At 48.9% G+C, this 22,719-nt stretch overlaps 1 protein-coding gene across 1 annotated transcript; it reads left to right on the forward strand.

Annotated features, from left to right (window-relative positions):
* Window positions 1-1,895: 1,895 nt before the first annotated feature.
* On the forward strand, window positions 1,896-22,524 carry LOC147889409 (calcium-binding protein CBP-like). Its single transcript, XM_087391509.1, has 5 exons — window positions 1,896-2,773; window positions 5,777-5,823; window positions 12,943-13,115; window positions 22,098-22,116; window positions 22,243-22,524. The coding sequence occupies exons 1-5, from the start codon at window positions 2,317-2,319 to the stop codon at window positions 22,345-22,347; spliced, it is 801 nt and encodes a 266-aa protein (XP_087247635.1). The 5' UTR covers window positions 1,896-2,316; the 3' UTR covers window positions 22,348-22,524.
* The last annotated feature ends 195 nt before the right edge of the window (window positions 22,525-22,719 follow it).

Genomic DNA, 22,719 nt, shown 5'->3' on the forward strand with positions numbered 1-22,719 from the left:
ATATTGATATGTACATATTGAATGGTCCTATACTAATTTGTTTCAACACATTTTATATACTCATGTACCATACATGGCGTGGCATTATGATTATGGAAGCATTAGAGTGTGGTCCACTCAAAGCATTGAAAGATCACATTGATGCAAGAACAATACACATGTCACAAGGGCTAACAATGGCCAGCGTAGCATTTGACCCAGAAAACATTCAAAGCCATGGGCTACCCTACACAGCTCTATCATGGATTTTGTGCACAGATAATTTGTTCTCACTCAACACATTAGAGAGAAAACACATCAAAGTTGATAATGTTGTTCTCGACGAGATTTTGCAACTACAAACAATAGCAAAATGGGAATGCTTGCAAAGAAACATGCCATCTCGCACACAGTCATAGAATCTCTAAACTCAAGTCACTCAATGCAAACATCCATGACATACTACAGATAATAATCTCATGGTTGCGGACATTCTATGTCTTCAAACAAAACAATAACTAAAACCCTCACAAGCAATTTCGATGAAATATCGTGCTTTGCCAAAAATGGTCTTTTGCTTCTATACAAGACAACACATCTTCTTACTAGTGTAGTGATAACAAGAAATGACATTGAGATGATAAGTGCTACATTCAAGAACCAAATATTTGATAGAACACAAAATCACCAAAAGCACCGATCTCAAAATTCCTGGTAAGCATTCAAAGAGATCCTATCCACTTTGGATAACAATAAGCCAACGGAGACTTCAACACTAGCTGGGCTCACACCTCACATGCTTCCAATGCCCTCTCTAGTACCTTGCAACAAGTCTCTTGCTATACTGAGTTATTAATCAACCAACAACAATTTATCGCTTGACACTGGACCACATTTGGACAAACATCTACAATGAAACAACCATTGTAGAGTCAAATCCCTTGTGTCACTCTACTGCCACCTACATCTGCTTAGGTTTTGAGAGTGGTGAGAGATCACAGATGCCCCCGCTCCCCTCCTAGATCCCACACTTTGCCTCCATGCTTTCGTGGCTCTCCAAACAACTTTGTAGCCCTTGAAAAGGGTGAGGAGAAGGAGCCTCTTTAAGAGGAGGGTGGAGCTGATGATGCCATAGTTGGAGATCTTGGTCCTTAAGACTGGTGATGAGGTTTGGGACCTTTGCTGAGGATCTTGGTATATCAAGATCTTTTTACCTCTCATGGTATTCTTTAGACTCCAGTTCCCCATGCAGCCCAACGTGCCGATCCTCACTCTTTAGCTTGGATCATCAGACCTTCTCTCTCTCAAATGGAATAATTCATCTCATCCCAAAAGGGGGACACATGATCCTCATCTCATAATGGAGTTAAGGCGGTGAGCTTGAGATGTGAGCCCCTTATTTGTGAGCTTATACATTGCTAAATAAACACAATAAACCCACATAACTACAGCATGAGTATAACTACCTTCTTGTAGCCTTAGCAACGCTTCAAATTTGGCAAAGCAGAAATTAGGCATTTTTAGAAATTTTGGAAGTGCATTTTTCCTACAGGACAATATGTTAACTCTTCTTCATTGGACTTGAATGCAGACTTTAAAGTGGTTGACTCTCTCTCTCTCTCTCTCTCTCTCTCTCTCTCCCCTTCTTTGTCTAATTCAAGCCATGTGTCTAATTCAGCTTCCTTGCATCTCTCTCTCTCTCTCTCTCTCTCTCTCTCTCCTCAAGCACTATATGACTCATTCCTCGTTATCTCCTCAAGTCCTCTTACAAACCATCTCCACGTTTTCTCCCTCCCCCCCAAGCCCCTCCTTCCCCCGCCCCCCTCTCTCTCTTGGGCAGGCCTTATGAATGATCCTTGTTCCCTCCATGAGAAAGGGAGAAGTGAGAAATATCCTTCTAGAAATGGCAAGGAGTGGTAGCTCGAATGGGGTGGCAAAAACGAGGAACGAGCTTGAGAAGAGAGAGATAGAGAGAGAGAGAGAGAGTGCAAGGAAGCTGAATTAGACACACGGCTTGAATTAGACACACGAGGAATGAGGTCGGCGTGGAGGTTTGTTCATCTTCTTCAGGCAACACTTCAAGGTTTCCTGCGTGCAATTCAGCTCTGCTGCATCGCTTGCTCCACCTGCCTCATGCCCAGAACCCGAGTCCTTGTTGCCATCTGACAGCATCTAAACAACCTCTTTGAAGCGCCCACAAACATTTGGTTTTGAAGCAATTGCTATCCGATTGTCCCTTCCAGATCTCCAAGCACGCAGCATCAAGATTTGTCCTCGGGAAATCTGAAAGCAAGCACCCACAATTGCTCTCGAGCCAGCCAGTGTTTTTGAATCAGTATGTCTTACCCAGATGGATACCCCTCTGCCCCCCCTCTTCCGCCCTCCTGGGAGCCTGATCAACAGACCCCTCCTCCCCAATATGGCTATGGCCACCCCCGTGCTCCTGCCTCCTCCTCCTCCTCCCCTTATTCGCATCCCCCTTCCACTTCTCCCTACTCCCAGCCTTACAGTGCTCCCTGGGGTCAACAGTCTGGCCCTGGTGCAGCTTCCCTTGCTGACTACCCTCCTCCTTACGGATACCCTCCGCAAGCCTACGGTGCCCAGGTGCAATCACACTTCCCTCCAGGCACTGACCCAGAGATCGTTAGGGCTTTTCAAGCTGCCGACAGGGACGGCAGTGGGCTTGTGGACGAATTCGAGTTGCAAAAGACGCTCTCTGTTGGTCAGCCTTTTAACTTGCGAACTGTTCGATTGATGATCCTTCTGTACAGTACCAAGGATTCTCGAAAGATAGGCGAGTATCTAACTTTGACTCGCTAATGTGGATTCTTTAACAGCAAACCAAGCGTTCTGATTGCCGCGCGTCTGTGTTGAGAGAGAGAGAGAGAGAGAGAGAAAGAGAGAAGAGAGAGAGAGAGAGATTGATTTTGGGTCCACAGATGCCAAATTTTCAAAGTCACCATGAAGGAAAAATTGCCCTACCTGGATTTATCCTAATAAAAAATATTGGAGCATGCAAATGAAATAACCCATGTGGGCTGCGATATGCCATTAAAACTAGCGAGCACATGTGGTAAGAAAGAAAGTCTATTAATGTCCACAGGAGGCCAACAGGTGTGTCCAGCTGTCAAAAGAAAGAAAGAAAGTCTATTAATGTCTATAGGAGGCCAACAGGTCTGTGGGACAACAAAAAAACACAGTTAATACACCCGTTCAGGGAGGGCACAAGGCAACTCACAAGGAGTGCATAAAGGGAAAAAAATTTGAAAATGCACATATTACGTTTAGGTTTATGAATTCAACTTTTTTCTTTGCCATAATGTGCAGAAAATGTGGAGCATCCTGTGTACAGGGCTTGACGGACTGCTACTCAACCCATTTTCCCCTTGTCGTATGAAGATGATGTGCAGCTCTGACTCCGCCTCTGCTAATGGCATATGCAATACTTAATCCAATCCCTTGTTCTTTTATGCTCCTTCAAAGAGTTTCTTAGAAGAGGATAGACCCACAAAACCAAAAGTGAGGCATCCAATCACCAGCTTCTACAAGGCCCACAAATGGCATCAACATCCACGAGGAAACTTCTGCCAGAGCTGCTTGAGATTGGGCAGAGGTGGTGGAAGAGTTTCTGGCATCAATTCTCTCAGCTGTTATTGCCTTGTCTCCATATATTCTGGCACAAGTTATGCAGAGATACTGTTGGAAAACTCAATGCTCTCAAAGGAGTCATTAGGCTGGTTATTGATCACCTTTAGGGCCATTTGTAGGTGAACTGGGATGGGGCCAAGCGTGGGATCAATTGGGGAACTCACAAGGACCAGCAAGCATGACGGTTGGACAGACCAGATAGCTGGCTGAAGGGCTGATGCAATTAAGGGTTGGCTTGGTTAGTCAGCCAGGTTCATTTAGGACAGGTGGTTGGATGTATAGGGCAGGACATGAGGTTGCGAAAAGGTGCCCCTACTGGGCTATAAATTGGGATCCTGGAAGAACAGCAGTTGGAGTGCTATTGTAAATTGCAATTGCTGACTTTGTAACACCTATTCTCCTCCTAGATAGAGCCCCCTTTTTGTTGTGGCTTTTCAAAAATTTACAACGCTTGAGCACACAGCTTAGTATCAGAGGATGCGATTGACTTGAAGACAGATGTGACTTTGTCCTGTTGAGGGATATCCAGCCCTATTGACCTTGGGCTGATGTGGCAGCCAGTTGTGCTGGCCACATGGCAAGCTATAGTTGTCAAATAAGTGCTCATGCAGAAGCATGATTAACTTAGCCTAACTTGGAATTTAAATAGCCTTTGAACTGAAAGCACTATTGACAACATAGATCATTCAATACTCGAACAAGAGGTAGGTTTTCGAGATAAAAGTGACATGAGTACTGTTGGTAAACTGAAAAGAAATCATGGAGTGAACACAAACTCAGAATTCTTGCTTATGGAATGAAGAAAGGTGAGGTCCTTAAGTAGGCACCTCTTACATGATCACTGACATCACTGATGACCTCTGAGCTCCACAATCATCTCCTCAATCTGCTCCTAGATTCTCTCAATCATCCTATGTGGCTTCTATCACCACCTAACTGTGCTTATGGGCACCTAACTGTGCCTCTAGCACACACACATAGAAACCAAGGTGTGCCTGAGGCATACACCTTGAGATATCCCAACAAAACCCCCCCTCAAGGGAATGCCTCAGGCTATGTCAAGGATACAGCTAGCACAAGGTGTCACATGCCATCTCATGGTGGTCATGGATCTATCAATGGCTAGGATCTCAAGCTAGCAAGGGTTCCCATGGGTGTAAGGTAAACAAAAGGGATACAAAAGACCTTCCAATGGTTATCTCCCCTGCATGTACATGCACACAATGTCTGCAGGAGGTACCATGGAGCAAAAAACACATACACATGGCCTACATCATATGGTGACCAGAGGTGTTTACAAAACACAATAGTTTATTTCATTAATTTTGGAGGACCATCCAGGCTGAGTACCTTGACTCAACAAAAAGAGAGATCTGGAGCATACATGGAGATGATTCAAAAAGCATAATCTTCAAAGGATGCCTCATCTTGTGGAGGCACATCAACTGAAAGTAGATTGGCATTTTCTGTCTTTGAAGTTGCTTCCTTTTTTGCTCTACAAAACTTTTCATGATGATTGTTTTTGCCACAGTGTTTGCATGGATTGATCTTGAAGCAGTCTTTTGAGAGGTGATTAGTCTTCCCACAATGATTGCAAGGTGAAAACTTGCCCTTCTGGATTTTTATGGCATAGGCTGTGTCATTGCCTCTCCGGAGTTCCATGTGTCTTTCTTCTTCTTGAAGAGCAGAGATAAGATCTTCAAGATTAGGATTAGGAAGATTTTTCAAAGTGGTAACAAAATGATCCAAAGAGGTCACGGCACATGACAAAATCACTTATTAAGGGATGTACTAAGCACTTGATGATGTAGCGAGTGTGTCACAATGCACTCAAGTGCAGGGGTGCATGTGACAGGCCCTCCAATGAGGAGCCATGAGCAGCCTAAGTTATAAACTACCTTCATACCATAGTGGATTTCAATTGTCCATAGTGGACCACTCTCTACTCCAAGAATGCACACTTGGGACCCTTGGGACTCTTGTTTGTTCAAGAGTGTTGTTGAATCAGCATGAAGTGGATTGTGCTTAGGTTATTATTCTTTCGAAGGTCCTTTTTCTTTCTTAAGTAATTTGCTGATCTGTCAATGTATATTTAGGTGCTAGTTAACTGTGCTCCAAAATTATATTCTCACACTCATATAGAATGCAGGTCCGAAGGATTTTATGGCATTGTGGAGAGCTTTGGAGGACTGGAAGGTACTTCTGCATCTAATGTACTGAGCCACTTCCATCTGTATCTATCAATTGAATTTTCGTTGTACAAGTAAACCTCTTCTGGTTATGGGTTCGCCAAATGGTGAGTGGAAGGGTTTTGATGGTTTTTGATTTGTACAGCTGTGTAATCTAATATGAAACACACTATTGACCTCTTGACAAACTGTAAATATGATTTGATTCAAGTTTTCACTAAGCCTCTCTTAATATATGTATGGTAAATTGTGTATTTGTGATAACACCTCTTTGAACTTCAATAGCTGCTGTTCTCATGCTCCATCTTGAAAAAATGTATATGTGTTTTTTCCAACCAACAATGGTCCTTGTATCCTGTTTGAAAGGTATTCTATTGTTTTCTTCAACTTACAAAGAGGTTTAGAAAGTGAAATGCTTGGCTGCAAAATAGTTCTGAAGTTTAAACGCTCTCATCACAGATAATGGGACATTTAATTCACCCGTGAAAGACATTTGTTTCCTTGTGTTGCATTTTTTCTAGACATCTTCGTAGCTCCATTATACTAGTCTTAAGCCTTCCATTGTCAACAAAGTTTAAACATAATAAAAATCAACGTACATGTGTGCTTAATGTGCTTAATGATGACCGAGAGTTTATGATAACAGTTGCCAGCTTAGTGCATGGCTCAGTAAAGTATTCTGGACTACTATCATGTCTGTATCATGTAGCTTGTAACAAGCCAGTTGAATAGACCTTTGGTGTTTTTTCCTGCCACATGCATGGACTTCAAGGACAATTGGGATCTTGATTAAAGGTAGAGGTTTGAAGTTTCTTGGAGAAATAGGGTCAATGCCCCACCTGTGAGCCCCCAAATGAGGAGAGCTCAGGGACTTGACACCTCAGCATTGTTGGAACTATCGGAGTCCTAGTGTGTGTGGTCCTAGAGTCCCAGGAGTGTCCTACAGTTGTGTGAGTGTGAAGAGTCTTGAGGCCACTTGTGCCACCTCATGTGGTAGGTGTGATTCCTCCCCTAGATTATAGGATCTAGATTCTCTTGTGTGTGACCTCATCTATGAGGTGTCTGTGTGGGAAGATAAGGCTTGCCCAGCCTATAAATGAGGCTATGTACTTGCTATGATAACACAATCTATCAACATCAGTTCATGCCTCAGCTCTTGTCTCTAACCCGTGATTGAGTGTCTCTCACCCTCTCCCCATTTTCAACAGTTGGTATCAGAGCCACCTTGAAGCTCCTGCTTGATGGCATTCCTCTTCGATTGAGCAGCTCTATGTTGTTCATCGAGTTGATGTTGTTTGTTGTGCCATCAGCCTCAAGAATGCCGAAGTCGCGGCAGTAATCCTACCCACATTGATGCTACTTCTTTCCTGCTAAGTCCTCTACCCGCTACCTCTCTCCTCCGCTGGGCCACTCTTCCGCCATCTCCACGTTGCTGTCTAGATGGCCGCTTCAGTTCTGCCCATTGCTGCTGCCGCCTCTCAGCTCTCCTCCTTCCGCCCCTGATCTGCGCAATCTCCAGCAGCAGCATTCTGCCCCAATGACCTGCGACAGCTCCTGTGAAGGTGTCGTTGCGATGATTTGACCTTGTGAGGGCCGTGGCCATTGACTCGCACGTCAACGCAGCTCTTCTGCAAACAGTTCCGCCTTTGCTCAGCTTGACTGCCCAGTCCATTTCCCCGCTGTGAACTCGGAGGTAAGCTGCACTATCTTGCTGCCCGGGAGTCGTCTTTCAGCTGCCCGTGTCAAAATCGCCGCCACATTTGGAGGGGATTCAGACTGACCTTGAAGCCCAGCATTTCTGCTCCATGACGACCTAAAGAGCGGCTTGTTCCAGCCCATTTCTGAGCCCAAAATCCTAAATTGTGATTTTCAAGAATTTTGCCTCATTTTGGGTGAATTTGTTGGGGCTTTTATGATATGAAGCTTCCCTAGTATTGCTAGAACACTATGCTCTAGGAAATTTTGAGAAGCCCCAATTTTCTGCAAACCCTAATTTTGCAGCAACCCTAACCCTAAAATTTAGGGCTTTTCTGTCGTGTGTCTTCCTTTGGCATAATTGAAGCTTCTACCATGTAAATCTTTTGGGGATTTTGCCAAATTCGTGTAATTTCATCACCATTTGGTACATTCATTTGGGAATTTTGCCCCCCCTTGGGCCTAATTGCTCAAACTTGAGATTCTTCTCCAACATTTGGTGACTCTCACTGTGTCACTTTGAGAGTCATGGGCTGATTGTCCCATGTAGCTGCTCCCATGGCCGACATCGACATATCTTCCGGGCATTCCTGTCATGCGCTTCATCGACACTTCATCGATACAGGGGAATGTGCACACTCTTGAGCAAGCATTTACTTCGGGCTTATACGGGTTCTCTGCCCTTGCTATGCATAAAATGAATATATATTTTCTATATTCCTCATGTGTGTAAGGTACTCTGCCTTGGGTAGTCCCCCTAAAATGATGTAATAATTTGTCATTTTGTGTGCCTTGTCCTATAAAAGACTCCACTTATTTCCATGTACCCAGTTAGGAGACAGGGGGGTTGTTATGTTTTTCCTTTATCAGGCCTGGCCGAGTTCTAGGATGTTGGTGTACTCCCTAGACCTATGAGTTAGTCATGCATCCATGCTCAGATTTGAGTCTTTGATCACGTTGACACCTAAGCCATGAGAGTGCTTGGTTCAACCTCTGAATTATGCTTAGCTGTTAGCCTCTGAGATTGCCTAGGATGCACAATCTAGATGATGTCATAGTTTCTCACCCTAGCTCCGAAGGGGGGTTTGTTGGAACTATCGGAGTCCTAGTGTGTGTGGTCCTAGAGTCCTAGGAGTGTCCTACAGTTGTGTGAGTGTGAAGAGTCTTGAGGCCACTTGTGCCACCTCATGTGGTAGGTGTGATTCCTCCCCTAGATTATAGGATCTAGATTCTCTTGTGTGTGACCTCATCTATGAGGTGTCTGTGTGGGAAGATAAGGCTTGCCCAGCCTATAAATGAGGCTATGTACTTGCTATGATAACACAATCTATCAACATCAGTTCGTGCCTCAACTCTTGTCTCTAACCCGTGATTGAGTGTCTCTCACCCTCTCCCCATTTTCAACAAGCATGCATATGGGTAGATGAAGCTGTAGGGGGAAGGGGTGAGGCTGCTATGGTGGGCAGCAACATGGCTGCCACATGGGGAGCAGACCATAGGGCTACCACGCATAACCTGCAGCAGCAAGAGAGAGGGGCTGGTGCAGGCCATGGATTAGACAAGCGCTGCATCAAAAGGGCTGTACAGAAGTTACAACAGCAGATCAGAGCTGCACTGCAGTAGCCAGAGGCAGACTGACAGCTGGCAAACAGGCAGCAGAAAGCCTACATGAAGGGCCTTATATAGGCCAAGGAACTGGAGCAGCTGGCAGCTGACCTGGCTGCTGTTTTGCTGCGTACAGACGCCCTGGTCTGTGAGATCTACGGACTGGCCAGTCGGCCAGTCCTGGGGGAATACGACCCTTAAACAGCCCATTGTGGGGGCACTTCACATGCAGGAGTGTGCAGCCTTGAACAGCTGCTGAAGCCTGCCACAGAGATGTGTGGCAGAAAGGAAGAGTTTCCTACAGAGGGTGCAGCAAAACAGAGCCTGTTTCAGTACCTTACCTCCTAGAGGTGTTGGTACATAGGTTGGCAAGTTTTTCTACTTGAGATTCATCTATATATATCTTTTTGTTTTGGCTATACATCTGAGTACTCTTTCAAATCTGGATTGCCCTCTTACATTTAAGTAAAGCATGTAGTTCCACGTTAAGGGTTTACCTTCCGCTGCAGAGTAGTGTTGGCCTTATGCAAGCAACCTACCTTTACGTTTTCTAACAAGGTTGGATTTGCCTGAATTGTCCACACAACAGGAGACTTAGCTGATTGCTAAATCAGATCAGGCTTTTTTATCTTCATTTTGCGAGTAATGTGCCCAGAGTATCAGCTTGCCATATTCATAAATGTCTGCATTGTCAGCATGGCCAGGAACCTCAAAGAGCTGGATCTGATAAGAGAATGGTCTTCCATGCGTGCTTCTAATGTGAGAAAATGGGCATGTTTAAGAGTTCCCTTGATATTATGTCTGCAGGAGATATTGGGGTGTATTGAGATTTTGAAACTGAAGTTTGTGTCGTCACAGAGCTTGGTGCTTTAATGACCTCCAGAGAGCTTTTTTCAAGGCATTCTTGTACCTCCCTTATACTGGTATTGACCGTTCTTTTTGTGCAGAGTTCTAAGAATTATACATTCTAATTTCACTTCCAGGTTTTTTTGTCAGCTTGTTGCAGGGCTTTGTGATCTGCATTTGGTCATGTTAATTACTGCAGTTAGAATTGCCAATAGTAAAGATTTCGCATGAAAGTTCATGATCATAGTTGCCTGCTTAGTGTATGGCTGAGTAAACTATTTTGTGCAATCAGGGATGTTCAGATAGCTTACATAGAGTCCCAACAACAGAGTCAGAAGTTTTCATACTGTGATATGTGCATGATAGCCTATGCTCACAGAGTCCACGGATGATGGCCAGCAGCAGGCAGCTGTGGGTCACAAAAGTGTTTAGATTTGGTTGCCCTTTGGTTGCTTGTTACAGTTGTATGGGGTGGCAGAAATGTTGTTAATAGATTTCCAGTGCAATTTCTTGCATATTCAATTGAAATTTTAGTCAAGGATTCAGGCAATTCATGTAATTCAAGACTAAGCAGTTTGTTACTCTGTACATGTGTTCAGTAAAAGGTGGCACGTTTTTGCTATTCTATGCAATCTTTGGATCACAATGAATAAAACAGCCATTTGGTGACTGTGGTGCCTGAGGCTGGAAATAACTCCTTAGGCTGTAAATAACTCCTCCCAAAATGACCATAAAGTTTGCATCCCTTTCATTGGCAGTCTCCTAAGGCAACCCATGGTGCCTAAACACATGGCCAGTGAATTGCTAGGCAACTTGAGATATGAAATACACATCTTGGTAGGGATAAAAGGAGCGGGGCTTGTTAACGCTGTTGACCAATACGTAATGTTGTCCGTTCTCCTATGAGTTGGGGGTAGTCTTGTAATGAAATCCATAGTGATATGTGTCCACTTGCCGTCATGGGCAATGACTGCAACAAGCCTGCTGTCCATTTTGTTTTCCTGGCAAACATCGTTGTGAAACCTGAACGTCTTGCCATTGAGCAACATGCATTTTATATTGCATGTCTGGTACTAGGTAAGTGGTGTTTCTGAAACTGCAAATCTTAGTTTTGATGGGTTTTGCAAATGCTGCTGCTCTTAAATTCTATACCTACTTCTCCTAACCCCATGTACCCAGTTTGGGTAGATAGTGAAGCTCACATTCTTTACAACTGCATTTTCTTATGCAAATGTCAAAGCCGCAGGACTCCACTGTGTCACCATTTTTTCTGCTTCACTACTGAAGCTGGGCTGTGGTCTGTCTTGACTGTGATTTTACTCGCATAATGATAGTGATGCCACTTCTAAAGGTAGGTAGGTTTGCCGACGTTTCCCGGGCATGCACATTGTCAGTGAGTGTTACGGGCATCCAACAGCCCGTGGTAATCCCCTTGACGACAAGCAACCTCAAGGTATGCCAAGCGCTGAGCCAGGGTTAGATTCAGTCAACAGGAGACATGGCAACAGTTCAGCAGGAAGGAGGACGGTCCCTAATACAAGAAGCTATGTAGCAGCTGAGCCAGGATCCGGGATCAAAAGAGGGGATTGCAAGCCCAGTCCATACCTGGTTGGGTCTGATGTGGGTGAGAAAAGGATTGCTTGCTAAGCCAGCCCTAATGCAGTTGAATAAAGGTGGTCTTGAGGTCTCATAACAAAAAGTTTAGTGTCATCTCTCTTCGTGTGCTTATAGAGAGAGAACACTTGAATATGGAGAGAATACACAGAGATACTCAGCCAAACAAATCTCATAAATAGAGGTAATATCCATGCATTCTTAATTGGTGTTCCGGCAACCCTTACTCAGCATGTAGGGAATCCTTCGCTGTATTTAACAGGCTGATTGCATCCTCTTTTCCCCTAACCATTTTCAGGCTCAAAGCTTTGTTCTTTCTTCTGTTTGCTTCGACTGGGGTTTGTGTCTTTTTATCACGTCCGACCAAGTCTTTACCTCGTAGGTTTTGGCATCCATTTTTTCCTCCATTTCCTTGGAATCTTCCATACATCCCCCCGAGTTTGTGCAATTCCTCCAGACTCTTTTTCAGATCTGCCTTTTCTTGTTGCAAAGCGCAGACTGTCTTCTAGTGTCATTACCCGTGCCTTTTTGCAGTTTCTTGTATCTCTGCCTCGAGTGCTTTGAGGTTGGAAGCTTGCTCTTTCACCTTCCTTTGAACCACACATTTTATTCGCCCATGGTATCTTGTGTGTCCATGAGGATGATCATCCTCTCCATGCACAAGGTGTTACAATCCTTCATTTTGTTACTGCGGTCCTGGACTGCTCTCGATGATAGGCTTGGGGTCTCGAGCGTGACCTATCATCAGTCCTGTGAAGATGCTGTAATCTCCTGGTGTTTGATGACCTCGCGTGCAAAGAGTGTGGGGCATTGTGGTCAGTTTAATCAATGACCCCGCTCGTGTCTAGATAACTTGAGTACATGCAATGAAATTGTCCTCGAATCTTGTGGCATATGGGGCATCTCACTATTACGTGTTGCGCGATACCTGCTATTGGGTCTCTTTTTGGTACATGTCTAGTTGTGCCACATTTAGGTATTTCAGGCTTTTTTGTTACTAGACATTTGTCCACCACCCATCTCACAGAAAAGTCAAATTGTTTGAGATTTTATGGCCAGATATGAGATATAGATTGACATCTTTTTAGCATGGCTCCCATTTGGCTCATAGCAGTATCACATTTAGAGGTTGTGACATGAAGGCTATGTGTTGGTCAATCATAAATAAAGTTTGTGGTATTCTCATTTTTTGAGTCTGTGAATGCAATTGGTATTGCTTTTATCATCAGAGGTACTGTTTGACATGTAACTTGTACACTTCTGTATTCCTTCTGTGAATCCGTGACTGCTCTATGACTGCAGCAGCTGTTTCCCGTGGATGTGCTACAGTATTATTATTCTCACATCAGAGGTGGTGCATATACAGGTTATTTTTCAGAGGTTTGACAGAGATCGCAGTGGTTCTATCGATAAGGGTGAAATGAGAGAGGCTCTTCTAAGCCTTGGATATGCGATCTCACCTCCCATCCTGGATTGCCTTCTTCAGAAGCATGATCGAACTGGTCAAGCCAAGGCGATGGACTACGACTGCTTTGTGGAGTATTGTCACTTTATCCTTTCATCGCTTTGCGCATTTATTGGTTGCAACTGTAATTGCAATTGTGTGGAACATTGTTTTACTGTGCATTTTCTTAAATGGCTGTTATTGGGTTTGGAATTGTGCATTTCAAAACTAGAAGTGTCTTTACTAGCTGCTCCTGCGAGCCTCCCCTCCCCTCCCGCAACCTCTACCTCCCCCTAGCTCCTCCTCGCCTCGACCACCCCCACCCCCCTGCCTCTCCGCCCTCACCCCCCCCTCACCCGCCGCCTCACCTCGCCGCTGCCGCTGCGCCCCCTCGCCTTCCGCTCTCACCCCCTCATCCCCCTCCGCTCTCACCCCTCGCCTCTCTGCCTCACCCCTCGCCTCTCCGCTCCCTCACCCCTCGCCCCTCCGCCTCACCCCGTCTCACGCCGCCCCCCCTCGCTACGCCTCACCCCCCCCCTCGCCGCTCCGCCTCACCCCCCCGCCCCCTCGCTTCACCCGCCCCGCCGCTCCACTCGGCTCCTCCCCCGCCCCCCCGCTTCACCCCCCCGCCCCCTCGCCACACCGCCCCCGCCCCTCCCGCCCTTCTGCCCTTCCGCTCCACCCCCGCCCCTTCCACCCCGCCCCTTCCGCTCCGCCCCGCCCCTCCCGCCCTTCCGCTCCGCCCCGCCCCTTCCGCCCTGCCCTTCCACCCCACCCCCTCCCGCCCTCCCGTCCCGCCCCGCCTCTCCCCCGCCCCCGCCTCCTCACCTCACCCGCTCTCCGTCCTCACCTCCCCCAGCACCACCTCCGCCTCCCGGCCTCTGCCCCGTTTCCTCCGCCCTCCGTCCTCCATCCTTCCCGCTTTCCGCCTCCGCACCCGTCTTCTTCACACCCAGGCTCCACCCTCCCGCATCTATCCCCCCCTTTTCTGGGTGGCAGCCTCTTCTTCATCGGAAGCCTCGCAGTTTGTCTTGGCGGTATGGCGGCTCCCTGCCCGGAACCGGAGGCCCAGTCGGACCCTCTCTCTCCAGATGCCTACCGCGTCATCCTGACAGAGCAACAATCGTCTCGGATTCAGGAGGTTGCCAATGACTTTGTCCTTACCTCTGTTTATGGCAGAGTCATTGGACATTCCCCCTCCAGATCAGCCATCAGGGACTGGCTCCAGTCCACTCTCATGCTAGAGGACGGCCATATTGAGGAGGTGGCCCTTATGGGAAGGGGCATCTTCTGGCTCAAACTCTCCAATGCAAAAGCTGCGAGCAACCTGATTGCTGGTTCCCCCACGTCGGTGGATGGAAAGATTATTATGATAGTCCCGTGGTACCGTGGATTCAGCGCAGCGGATTTTGATGCTCGGTTCCGTATACCTCGCCATCCAGTGGCGCTAGTTTTTTCAGGTCTTGCTGCTGAGCTGCGGTCGATTGTTAGGGACCTGGGCTCCCACTTTGGCTGGGTTATGCACGACACTTTCGCCGACGCGGTGACTACGGCAGGAGCCCCCCAAGTCCGTGTGGCTGTGGCGGATCCTGCGACTCTCCTTGCAGTGATCGAGATCGTGACAGATGCCGGCAGCATCACCCAGAGCATGGTAGTCACCGGACAGCCAGGCCAGTGCCTGAGGTGTCACGGCTTTGGGCACTTGGCGGCTGTTTGTCCACGATTCGCCAGCTCTTCTCGGCCTCCCTCCGCCCCCTCTCCCTCCGCCCCCCCTCTCCTCCGGGCAGCCATGTCAGGAGGAGCAGAGGGAGCCGGAGTCCGGTCCAGAGTTAGTTGGCGGTTGGACTGAGGTTAGAAGGAAAAGAGGAAAGAACAAGAAGATTTCTGATAAAGGCAAGGAGGCAGAGGTTACCCAACCTGCAGCAGCACCTCAGAGACCTGACAGGCAGCCGCCTCAGGGACCTGGGAGAGCTTCTTCTTCGACGGTAGCCTGCCCTTCACAGCCTCAGGTCCCCCTCTCTTCCGCTCCCCAGCCCCTTTCCACTCAGTCCCAGCCCCTTCCCCAGTTGCACCCCCCTTCTTCCGACCCGCAGCTTCAGCCCCCGCCTCTTCCTCCTCAGTCTCCTCCTCCTCCTTCTCAGCCCCAGTTCCAGATGCATCCCCATCCCCCCCACCTCTCTCAGCTCTCCTGCGGAGTTAGCTGCACCGACGGCTCCTCAACCGAGGGCAGCCCCCGCTCCCCCTCCTCCACCTCCTCCGCTAGTCGCCTCCGTGGAGTCTGAGTCGCCTACCCCCCAGCCTTCTCCCCCTCTCCCTCCACTGGCAGGACACCCTGAGTCTACACCACCACTGGAGCAGGCTTCCCTGTCCGCTAGCCCCTCAGTGGCAGACTCTGATGGGCCTCAGCTTCAGGAGAGAGAGCTTCCTCGCGACTTTTACAGATCTGGCCCCTGGGACTACTTTGATGTGGCCGACCTCGGGACCTTCCCTGCTTGTCTCGACATCAGTATCTTTCTGCTCCGCAAAGGGACGGATGGGAAGATAGCCGCCTTGGCCCCTAGGGATGGCCCTAGCTTTGCTTTCACGTTCCTTAGCGATGGCACCGAGACTTGGACAGACGACTCGGTCTGGGAGGCTCTCAGAGAGCAGACGCAGGCTCAGGTTTGCTCTTGGATAGGCCCGTCCGGTGGGCAGCTTCTCGAGACTTAGTGGTCCGAGGGTGACGTGTGCCTGCGGTGGCGTTGCGCCGCCAAACACTTCAGACTGATTGTGATCCTCAGGCCCCCCTGTCATGGCCCCTCCCCCAGGATGTCAGAGCCTGGACCCCTCAGAAACTCCGAGCCTTCTACGGGATGACTACTTCAGAGATCTCGAGCTGGCTCGAGAAAGCATTTGCTCATGGCACCAAAGGCCTCTCGCCTTTGTTGAAGGTGTTGAAGAACGGGCAGGACGACTCCGCCTCCCCCTCCAAACCTTCTCATAAGCGTCAGCGCCTCCACTCCGAAATGTCAGCTTCTTCATCGACTTCGACCGCGAGCAGACAGTTGTTCGCAGCCTCCCAGTCCTCACCATGAGCCTACACCTTGTATCCTGGAATGTGAACGGGTTTCATTCTTCTGGCACCCGTGGTCCTAGGAAGCTCATTTTGAGACAGGAACTTCAGCCAACAGTGATTGGTCGTTTGGATGTACTTCTGCTCCAGGAGCACAAGCTTTCTGCGGCTTACTCCCGTAGCTGCAGGAAGATTCTCCCTGGACGTTCTCACACTTATTGGGAGCCCTCGATCGGCGCACAGGGGAGGAGTGGAGGTGTCTGTACTTTCGTGTGCGAGCAGCTAGCTTAGGGAGTTTTCGGTCATGGCACGTTGATCCCAGGCCGTGCCCTTTGGGTAGGCCTGAAACTGGAGGGTTCCAGAATAGGAATCCTCAACATTTATGCTCCCACAGACCTCCGTTGCAGAGCCACCTTCTGGAGGACACTTACAGGGATTCTCCCAGACATGGATTCGTGGATTGTTGGAGGTGACTTGAACAATCTGGAGACCTTGGAGGACCAGCAGGGCAGAGGACCGGAGTTTACAGGTATGTCTTAGGCAGAGCAGTCCGCTTGGGACTCATTCATCTTCGCGACAGGAGGTAGGGACAGTTGGAGAGACCCGTCCTTCCGGCGTTGGCACGGGAGCTTGGACTTCTCGTGGGGCTTCCGCAGGGAAGGGGGCAGACTCCTGGAGAGGCTGGATAGATTTTATGTCAGTGATTGGGCCATCAGCAGAGGCGGTCAGGTGGGTATAGTTCCAGGGATGACACTTTCCGACCATGCGCCTGTGCTCTTATCTTTAGACTCGGCAGTTTAGGCCCTTCCCCCCCGTTCATGCCGGATTTCCGACTCCATTTTCTCGAGGGTGGACGTGCGCAGTAGTATATGCAGTCTTTGGGACAGAGATTGGGACGAGTGCGTGGATCTGGTTGATTCGGTGGCGCAGGCTTTGCAGGAGTCCAGCCAGATTTGCCAGCTCGCAGCCCTACAGGTTCGACAGGAGTGGTGGGGCAGAGAGAGCTCTTCGGAGGGACCTCGCCTCCATTCAGCGACTCCAGCAGGCAGCCCCGGGCTCGGAGGAGCTTCGGATCCAGGCCCTTCGAGCCAGAGTCCTTCTTAAGGAGACCCTCCAGCGCCGTTCAGAGTTTTCCTATCACGCCTCTCTCTTCTTCTGGGCTCGGAAGGGTGACCGGATGTGCAAGGAGTTCTTCAGGACGCATGGCCAGAGAGCAGCAGGTGATCAGCTTCGGAGTCTCAGGACAGCGGAGGGGCACATCGTTACGGATCCGGGTGAGGTCTTGGGGTTGGCTACCGACTTCTACAGAACTCTTTTCCAGCAGGAGCCGCTTGCCCCTCGCACTCGACGCTCCCGTGAGGAGGTGTGGAGGCACATTCCATCCCTAGTTCAGCCCAGCATGCAGGCGACGTTGGCACCGTTCAATACGGACGAGATGTTGGAGGCCTTGATGGCCATCGACGGGCAGAAATGCCCGGGCGAGGATGGGCTTTCCTGGGCATTCTTCACCTCCTTCTGGGATCAAATCCATCAGCCCCTCGTAGCAGCTCTTCAAAGGATTTTTAGCAGCGGTTATATGCCAGAGAGCCTCTCCTCGGGACTGATTTGTCTCATCCCGAAGGGAGGAGATAGACAGGAGATCCGTCAGTGGCGCCCGATCACCCTCCTTACCACTGCCTACAAAATCCTTGCCAAGATGATCAGCGTCAGAGTTCGGCCTCTACTTCCAGACCTCAGTCATGACACTCAGACAGGCTTTGTTCAGGATCGCAGTATCCTGGATAATGTCTTCACCTTCTCAGAGGCGGCGGAGTGGGCTCAGCACAGTGGGTCACACCTAGCCATCCTACTTCTCGACTTTGAGAAGGTCTACGATCGAGTGGACTGGTCCTTCTGGAGGGGACTCTGGAGCGACTAGGTTTCCCAGCAGGATGGATTCAGGGTATTTCAGCGTTGTACAGGACAGCTTCTAGCAGGGTCATCATTGGCGGCAGGATGGGTGAGCATTTTCGTTTGGAGAGATCAGTGCGTCAGGGTTGTCCCCTTGCTCCTTACCTGTTTCTCTTCTTCGCTGAGGCTATGACATACTACCTTCGGGCGAGGTCTACTGGGATCAGGGGTGTTCGCCTTCCACTCCGGGAGGACACGGAGCTCCTGGACTCGGAGTATGCGGATGACACAGCACTGTATGTCCAGGATGATGAGATGATGCTGGAGAGGGTGAGGATGGCCCTAGAGGTCTTCTGTTCGGCTGCCGGTGCGAAAATCAACTGGAACAAATCAGTTGGTTTTCTCACAGACCCCGGGACGTGCTCTCAGTGGGGGAGGCTTTTGGGTTTCAGGTGGATTCCGCGGGGACATACAGCTAGATATCTCGGTTTTCAGATCGGCCTGGATATCACGCCAGCTCAGCAGTTTCTCCCGGTGCTAGATTCCATCCGACGGAAGCTGGCTTTCTGGAGCACTGCTAAGCTCTCCCTTGCAGGTCGTGTCCTGGTAGTCAACTAGGTCCTCCTAGCCACGGCTTGGTATGTTGCTTCCTGTTAGTGTTTCTCGAGATCCAGCGTGGCACAGCTTAGGAGGTTGGTTCGGAACTTCCTTTGGTCCGGGGAGGATGGCCTCAGAGATACCAGAGCCAGGGTTGCTTGGCAGACAGTCATTCTTCCGCAGGCTGAGGGTGGCCTGGGGGTCATCGATCCAGAGCTTCAGAGTCAGGCCCTGTTAGGCAAGCTAGTCATCCGCGGTTTGACCCCGGGGGGGCAAACGTGGAAGATGTTACTTCAGCAGGGGGTCGGTTCTTGTGTCTTGCGCCGAGGTGGAGAGTGGCTTCCGTCCCTCAAGTGGATCTTCACTTCAGCCCCGCTCACTCAGCCCCGCTCCCCACTCGTTCGTAGCCTCCTCATGGTTTGGAGGCGGCTCCGCCTCAGTCTCATTCAGTTCCCTCCTAGCTGTCAGGAGGAGATCGATCGCCAGCCGCTTATCTGGAACGATCAGGTCAGAGATGCCGAGGGCCTTCAGTTGGGGGAGAGATCACACATCAGGTGGGACGGTTGGATGCGGGGGCCAGCCCGGTCCCTTCGAGTTTGGAGGGACACGTACAGACATTTGGAGACGGCTGATCTTGCAGACGCAGCTGGAGGTGCCCGTGGAGCCCAGGCGAGACGTACGGAGATCGACGGTGCGATTCCAGCTGATTGGTTGGTTCCACCTGAGCTTCAGATCCTCATGCCTGGTGATGACCGTTGGTTGGGACAGTTTACCCCCCGTGGCATCCCACTGGTGGTCGCAGGGCGGATGGACGACTCCTCTGTTTTTTTCTTCGCGGTTATGGGGGATGGACGACTCCGGAGAGAGGATGTGCTCATCGACCCCCTACTCCCATGGCAGAGGGTTCGGGTCGTAGGCCTCGTGGGGAAGGTCTGGCGGACCGATCCTAGCATAGAGCAGGATCAGCTGCAACTTTGGCGACTCTGGCTCTGGGAGGGGCGGGCCTTGTCAGAGCTTGATTGGGACCCAGGAGAGTGGAGATGGCCAGAGTTTGTGACAGGTCAGGGGCCGACCTCTTTCTTTGCCTACAGCACGACATTGGGCAGGCGAGTTCTCGGGAGGATGCAGAGCCGCCCTCCCACCCAGCGGACCAGTTGGTATGCACAGGGTATTTCCAGGTTCTTTTTGCAGGCCTTCTGGAAGGCCTTGTGGGAGAGCTGGCGGCCGCGGAAGATCTCCTACTTCCTGTGGCTTCTTGCCCACAAAGGTCTTCCAGTGGGGAGCTGGTTGCGGCAGATAGGCCAGGACAGACGTTGTCAGATCTGTCATGAGGACGAGGAGTCACCAGAACACTGCCTATGGAGTTGCACTCGCGTCCAGGAAGTGTGGAGGTGGACTTTCGGGATCCTTACTCGTGCAGCACCGGAGCTAGGATTGATCACTTGGGGCGCGTTCTGCTGGTGCAGCACCGCACCTGGTTTTCATCACTTATTTGAGGCATGTCTGCAGGACCCCACATTCCTTATCACACAGGGGACGTGGGGGCCGCTCGAGAGTATCCCGCAGCACCTGGCAGAGGTTGACACAGGAGCTCAGGAGAGGCAGCCAGTATGGGAGATTATTAGCAGCATTGCAGGATGTCACATTTGGACCTCACGCTGCACGTAGATCCTCGGTGGCACCTCCTTATCGACTGCCCAGATCATGACTGACATCTGGAGTGAGATTATACACACCCTCAGAGGCCAGTGGGACTAGATACAGGGGGACTCCCGGGCCGGTCGGGAGAAGCGGAGACGTTTCCTCCGGGTTTGGGACACACAGGGCCTCTTCTTCGAGCAGGCTTCGCAGGGCCTTCAGTGGTGCTACTCACCACCTCTCTGGCTGTTCATTCACACTCGCCTTATCCCTCCGTGAGAGAGAGCTTTACTTTTGTTACCTTTTTGGGCTGCGTCCGATTTGTGAACGCAGCCCGTCAGCTGCAATGCTGACCTCTTGTATCTTGTTTTCGAAGTAATATAATTAGCACTGTTTTTTCGGCAAAAAAAAAAATTTGTGCATTTCAACTAACATTAAAGAGTGATGACTAGTAGTTTGAAGAGTTTCCATATGGTGTACAACAGTACAGTTCTGCGATTGTAAAAGGTGGTGGTCACAGGATTCTTGTTACAAAGAGAGAGAAGAGAGGCTGAGGTTCTTTGTGTGAGAGCGTTTTGATGTGAGAGCACAAGCCCTTGCCCTTGTCAAGGCGAAAGCCCTTGCTCCGTCAAGGCAGCAAGCCCTCCTTTGTGAGGCATCTTCATCTCTACTAGAGCTCTTCGTTTATAGCTCTTTCCTCTCTCCATTTTGGTCCAAGAAGCTCAAGATTCTCCCTTACGGAGCTTGAGATATCATCATTTATGTCTCTGTGTTTCGAGTTGAGAGAGATGGTTTAAGGTTCATTCTAGATAACACAAGAGCCATTTGGATCCTGTATATGGATAACACAAGAGCCATTTGAGGATAGAGAGAAGGTTGAGAGAATCAGCATATGCCTTGGTGCCATACGGGCCCAAGAAGTTGTAACAAAAGAGAGAGAGTGGTATAAGGAATAGGGTTGGCCCTCCCTTCAAAAGATGACATGTATAAAAGGCCAAGTAGTTGACTTTGGTCTTCATTGTTGTATGCAACCTTTGAGAAATACAAGCTCTTTTCTTGCTCATGTGTTGAGATTGAGGTTTGCTTGCTCTCCTTGTTTGCCTTCGGTGTTTGCCACAATCCAGGTTCTTCATGAGATCTCCTAAGGTTCATTCTCGATTCATTTTTTTGAGAGTATCGCTTCCTTGGGAACCACCCGTGAGCTTCATGCTCTTTCAGTCTTTGTAAGATAGAAGGGTTTGTACTAGGTACAATGAAAAATACCTCGATGGATTGGGCTACTATGTGGGCATCCATACCCGAGACGAATACTGATATCTAAAACCAATGGAAAAAAAGGCAGATATATAATTTGGTGACGGTTCTCTGTATGCTATCTGAGGAGCTAGATCTATGTGCCGGTCAAGAATGGATAGGAGTGTTGAGGCTCCGGCGGAGGCCAGTGTCATTGAAAACCTGTGGTTAGGCGTTGCTGTCGATTGACCTCTGTGGTCATTTGTCGTCTCTTCGTAGTAGCTCTCCATGAGATGTCACCCCTATCAATTGTGTCCCTGAGCAATTGTAAATTTGATGAGAGAACCTGGACTACTTTTGAAGTGTTTTTCTCTCTAGAGTTTTGGTACAAGACATTTGTATAAATGGATGCTCATGTCAGTGTGTACGTGAGAGCATATGTTCACACTATGGAATTTCTTGATGCTGGTCCGAATGTCACAAGAGCCCCTCGCCGTTATGCGTGATGTCTGGAGGTTCAAATGTCCAATTAAATCTGCTCTTGTAGTTATTTTTTTACAAAATACGTGGCTAAAGTACCTTCTAATTTTTAAATGCATTGATTGTTCTTTTGTTTGAGATCTCAAGACAAGGACATACTGATTTTATTTTGTATGACAAATCGCAGGTGTGGGCTCCTTGTGAAGGTATATAAGCTACCTATTACTTTCTAGGGATGTCCTTAAAGAATTTCTGCGTGAAGTTATAGACTTGGTTTTTAACACTTCTGTGTCCATACTCTCTTCACAAAGTGTTTCCCTCAAAATGTGCAGGGATTGACTGAAAAGTTCAAAGAACAGGATACTCGACTCACGGGTTCTGCAACTTTGAGCTATCAGACCTTCATGCTCATGGTGCTTCCATTCATAGTTGCATGAACTGAAGAGGGATTTCTTTTTGCTGCTAGATGTAAAGGAATGTGTGAATAAAACTCTTGCTGCCCGAGGAATCAGTTTTCAGCATGTACCCATGATAGCGCCCAACAGATCACCACATAGGAACAGATGCAAAATTCATGTGTTGATTTGTTTGATAAGGCAATGGGCTCTGCAACCCATTCATAGTTCTGACCTGCAAGAGGGGGTGTGAATGACATCTTTGTTGCCATCTTAATGCAATATGTAAAATACAAACTTTTTCTGCCTTCCAGGAGCTCGTTTCCAGCATGTAAATGCATGAATGGTCTGCTTTTGTAACCCCTTTTTACCAAATTCATGGCTCAATTTCATTTGTCAAGGCAGTGTGTGTGA

Source organism: Dipteris shenzhenensis, chromosome 20 (genome assembly GCF_047967505.1).
Source record: "Dipteris shenzhenensis isolate YYH24624 ecotype China chromosome 20, Dip_SZ_1.0, whole genome shotgun sequence".
In the NCBI taxonomy this organism is placed as follows: Eukaryota; Viridiplantae; Streptophyta; class Polypodiopsida; order Gleicheniales; family Dipteridaceae; genus Dipteris; species Dipteris shenzhenensis.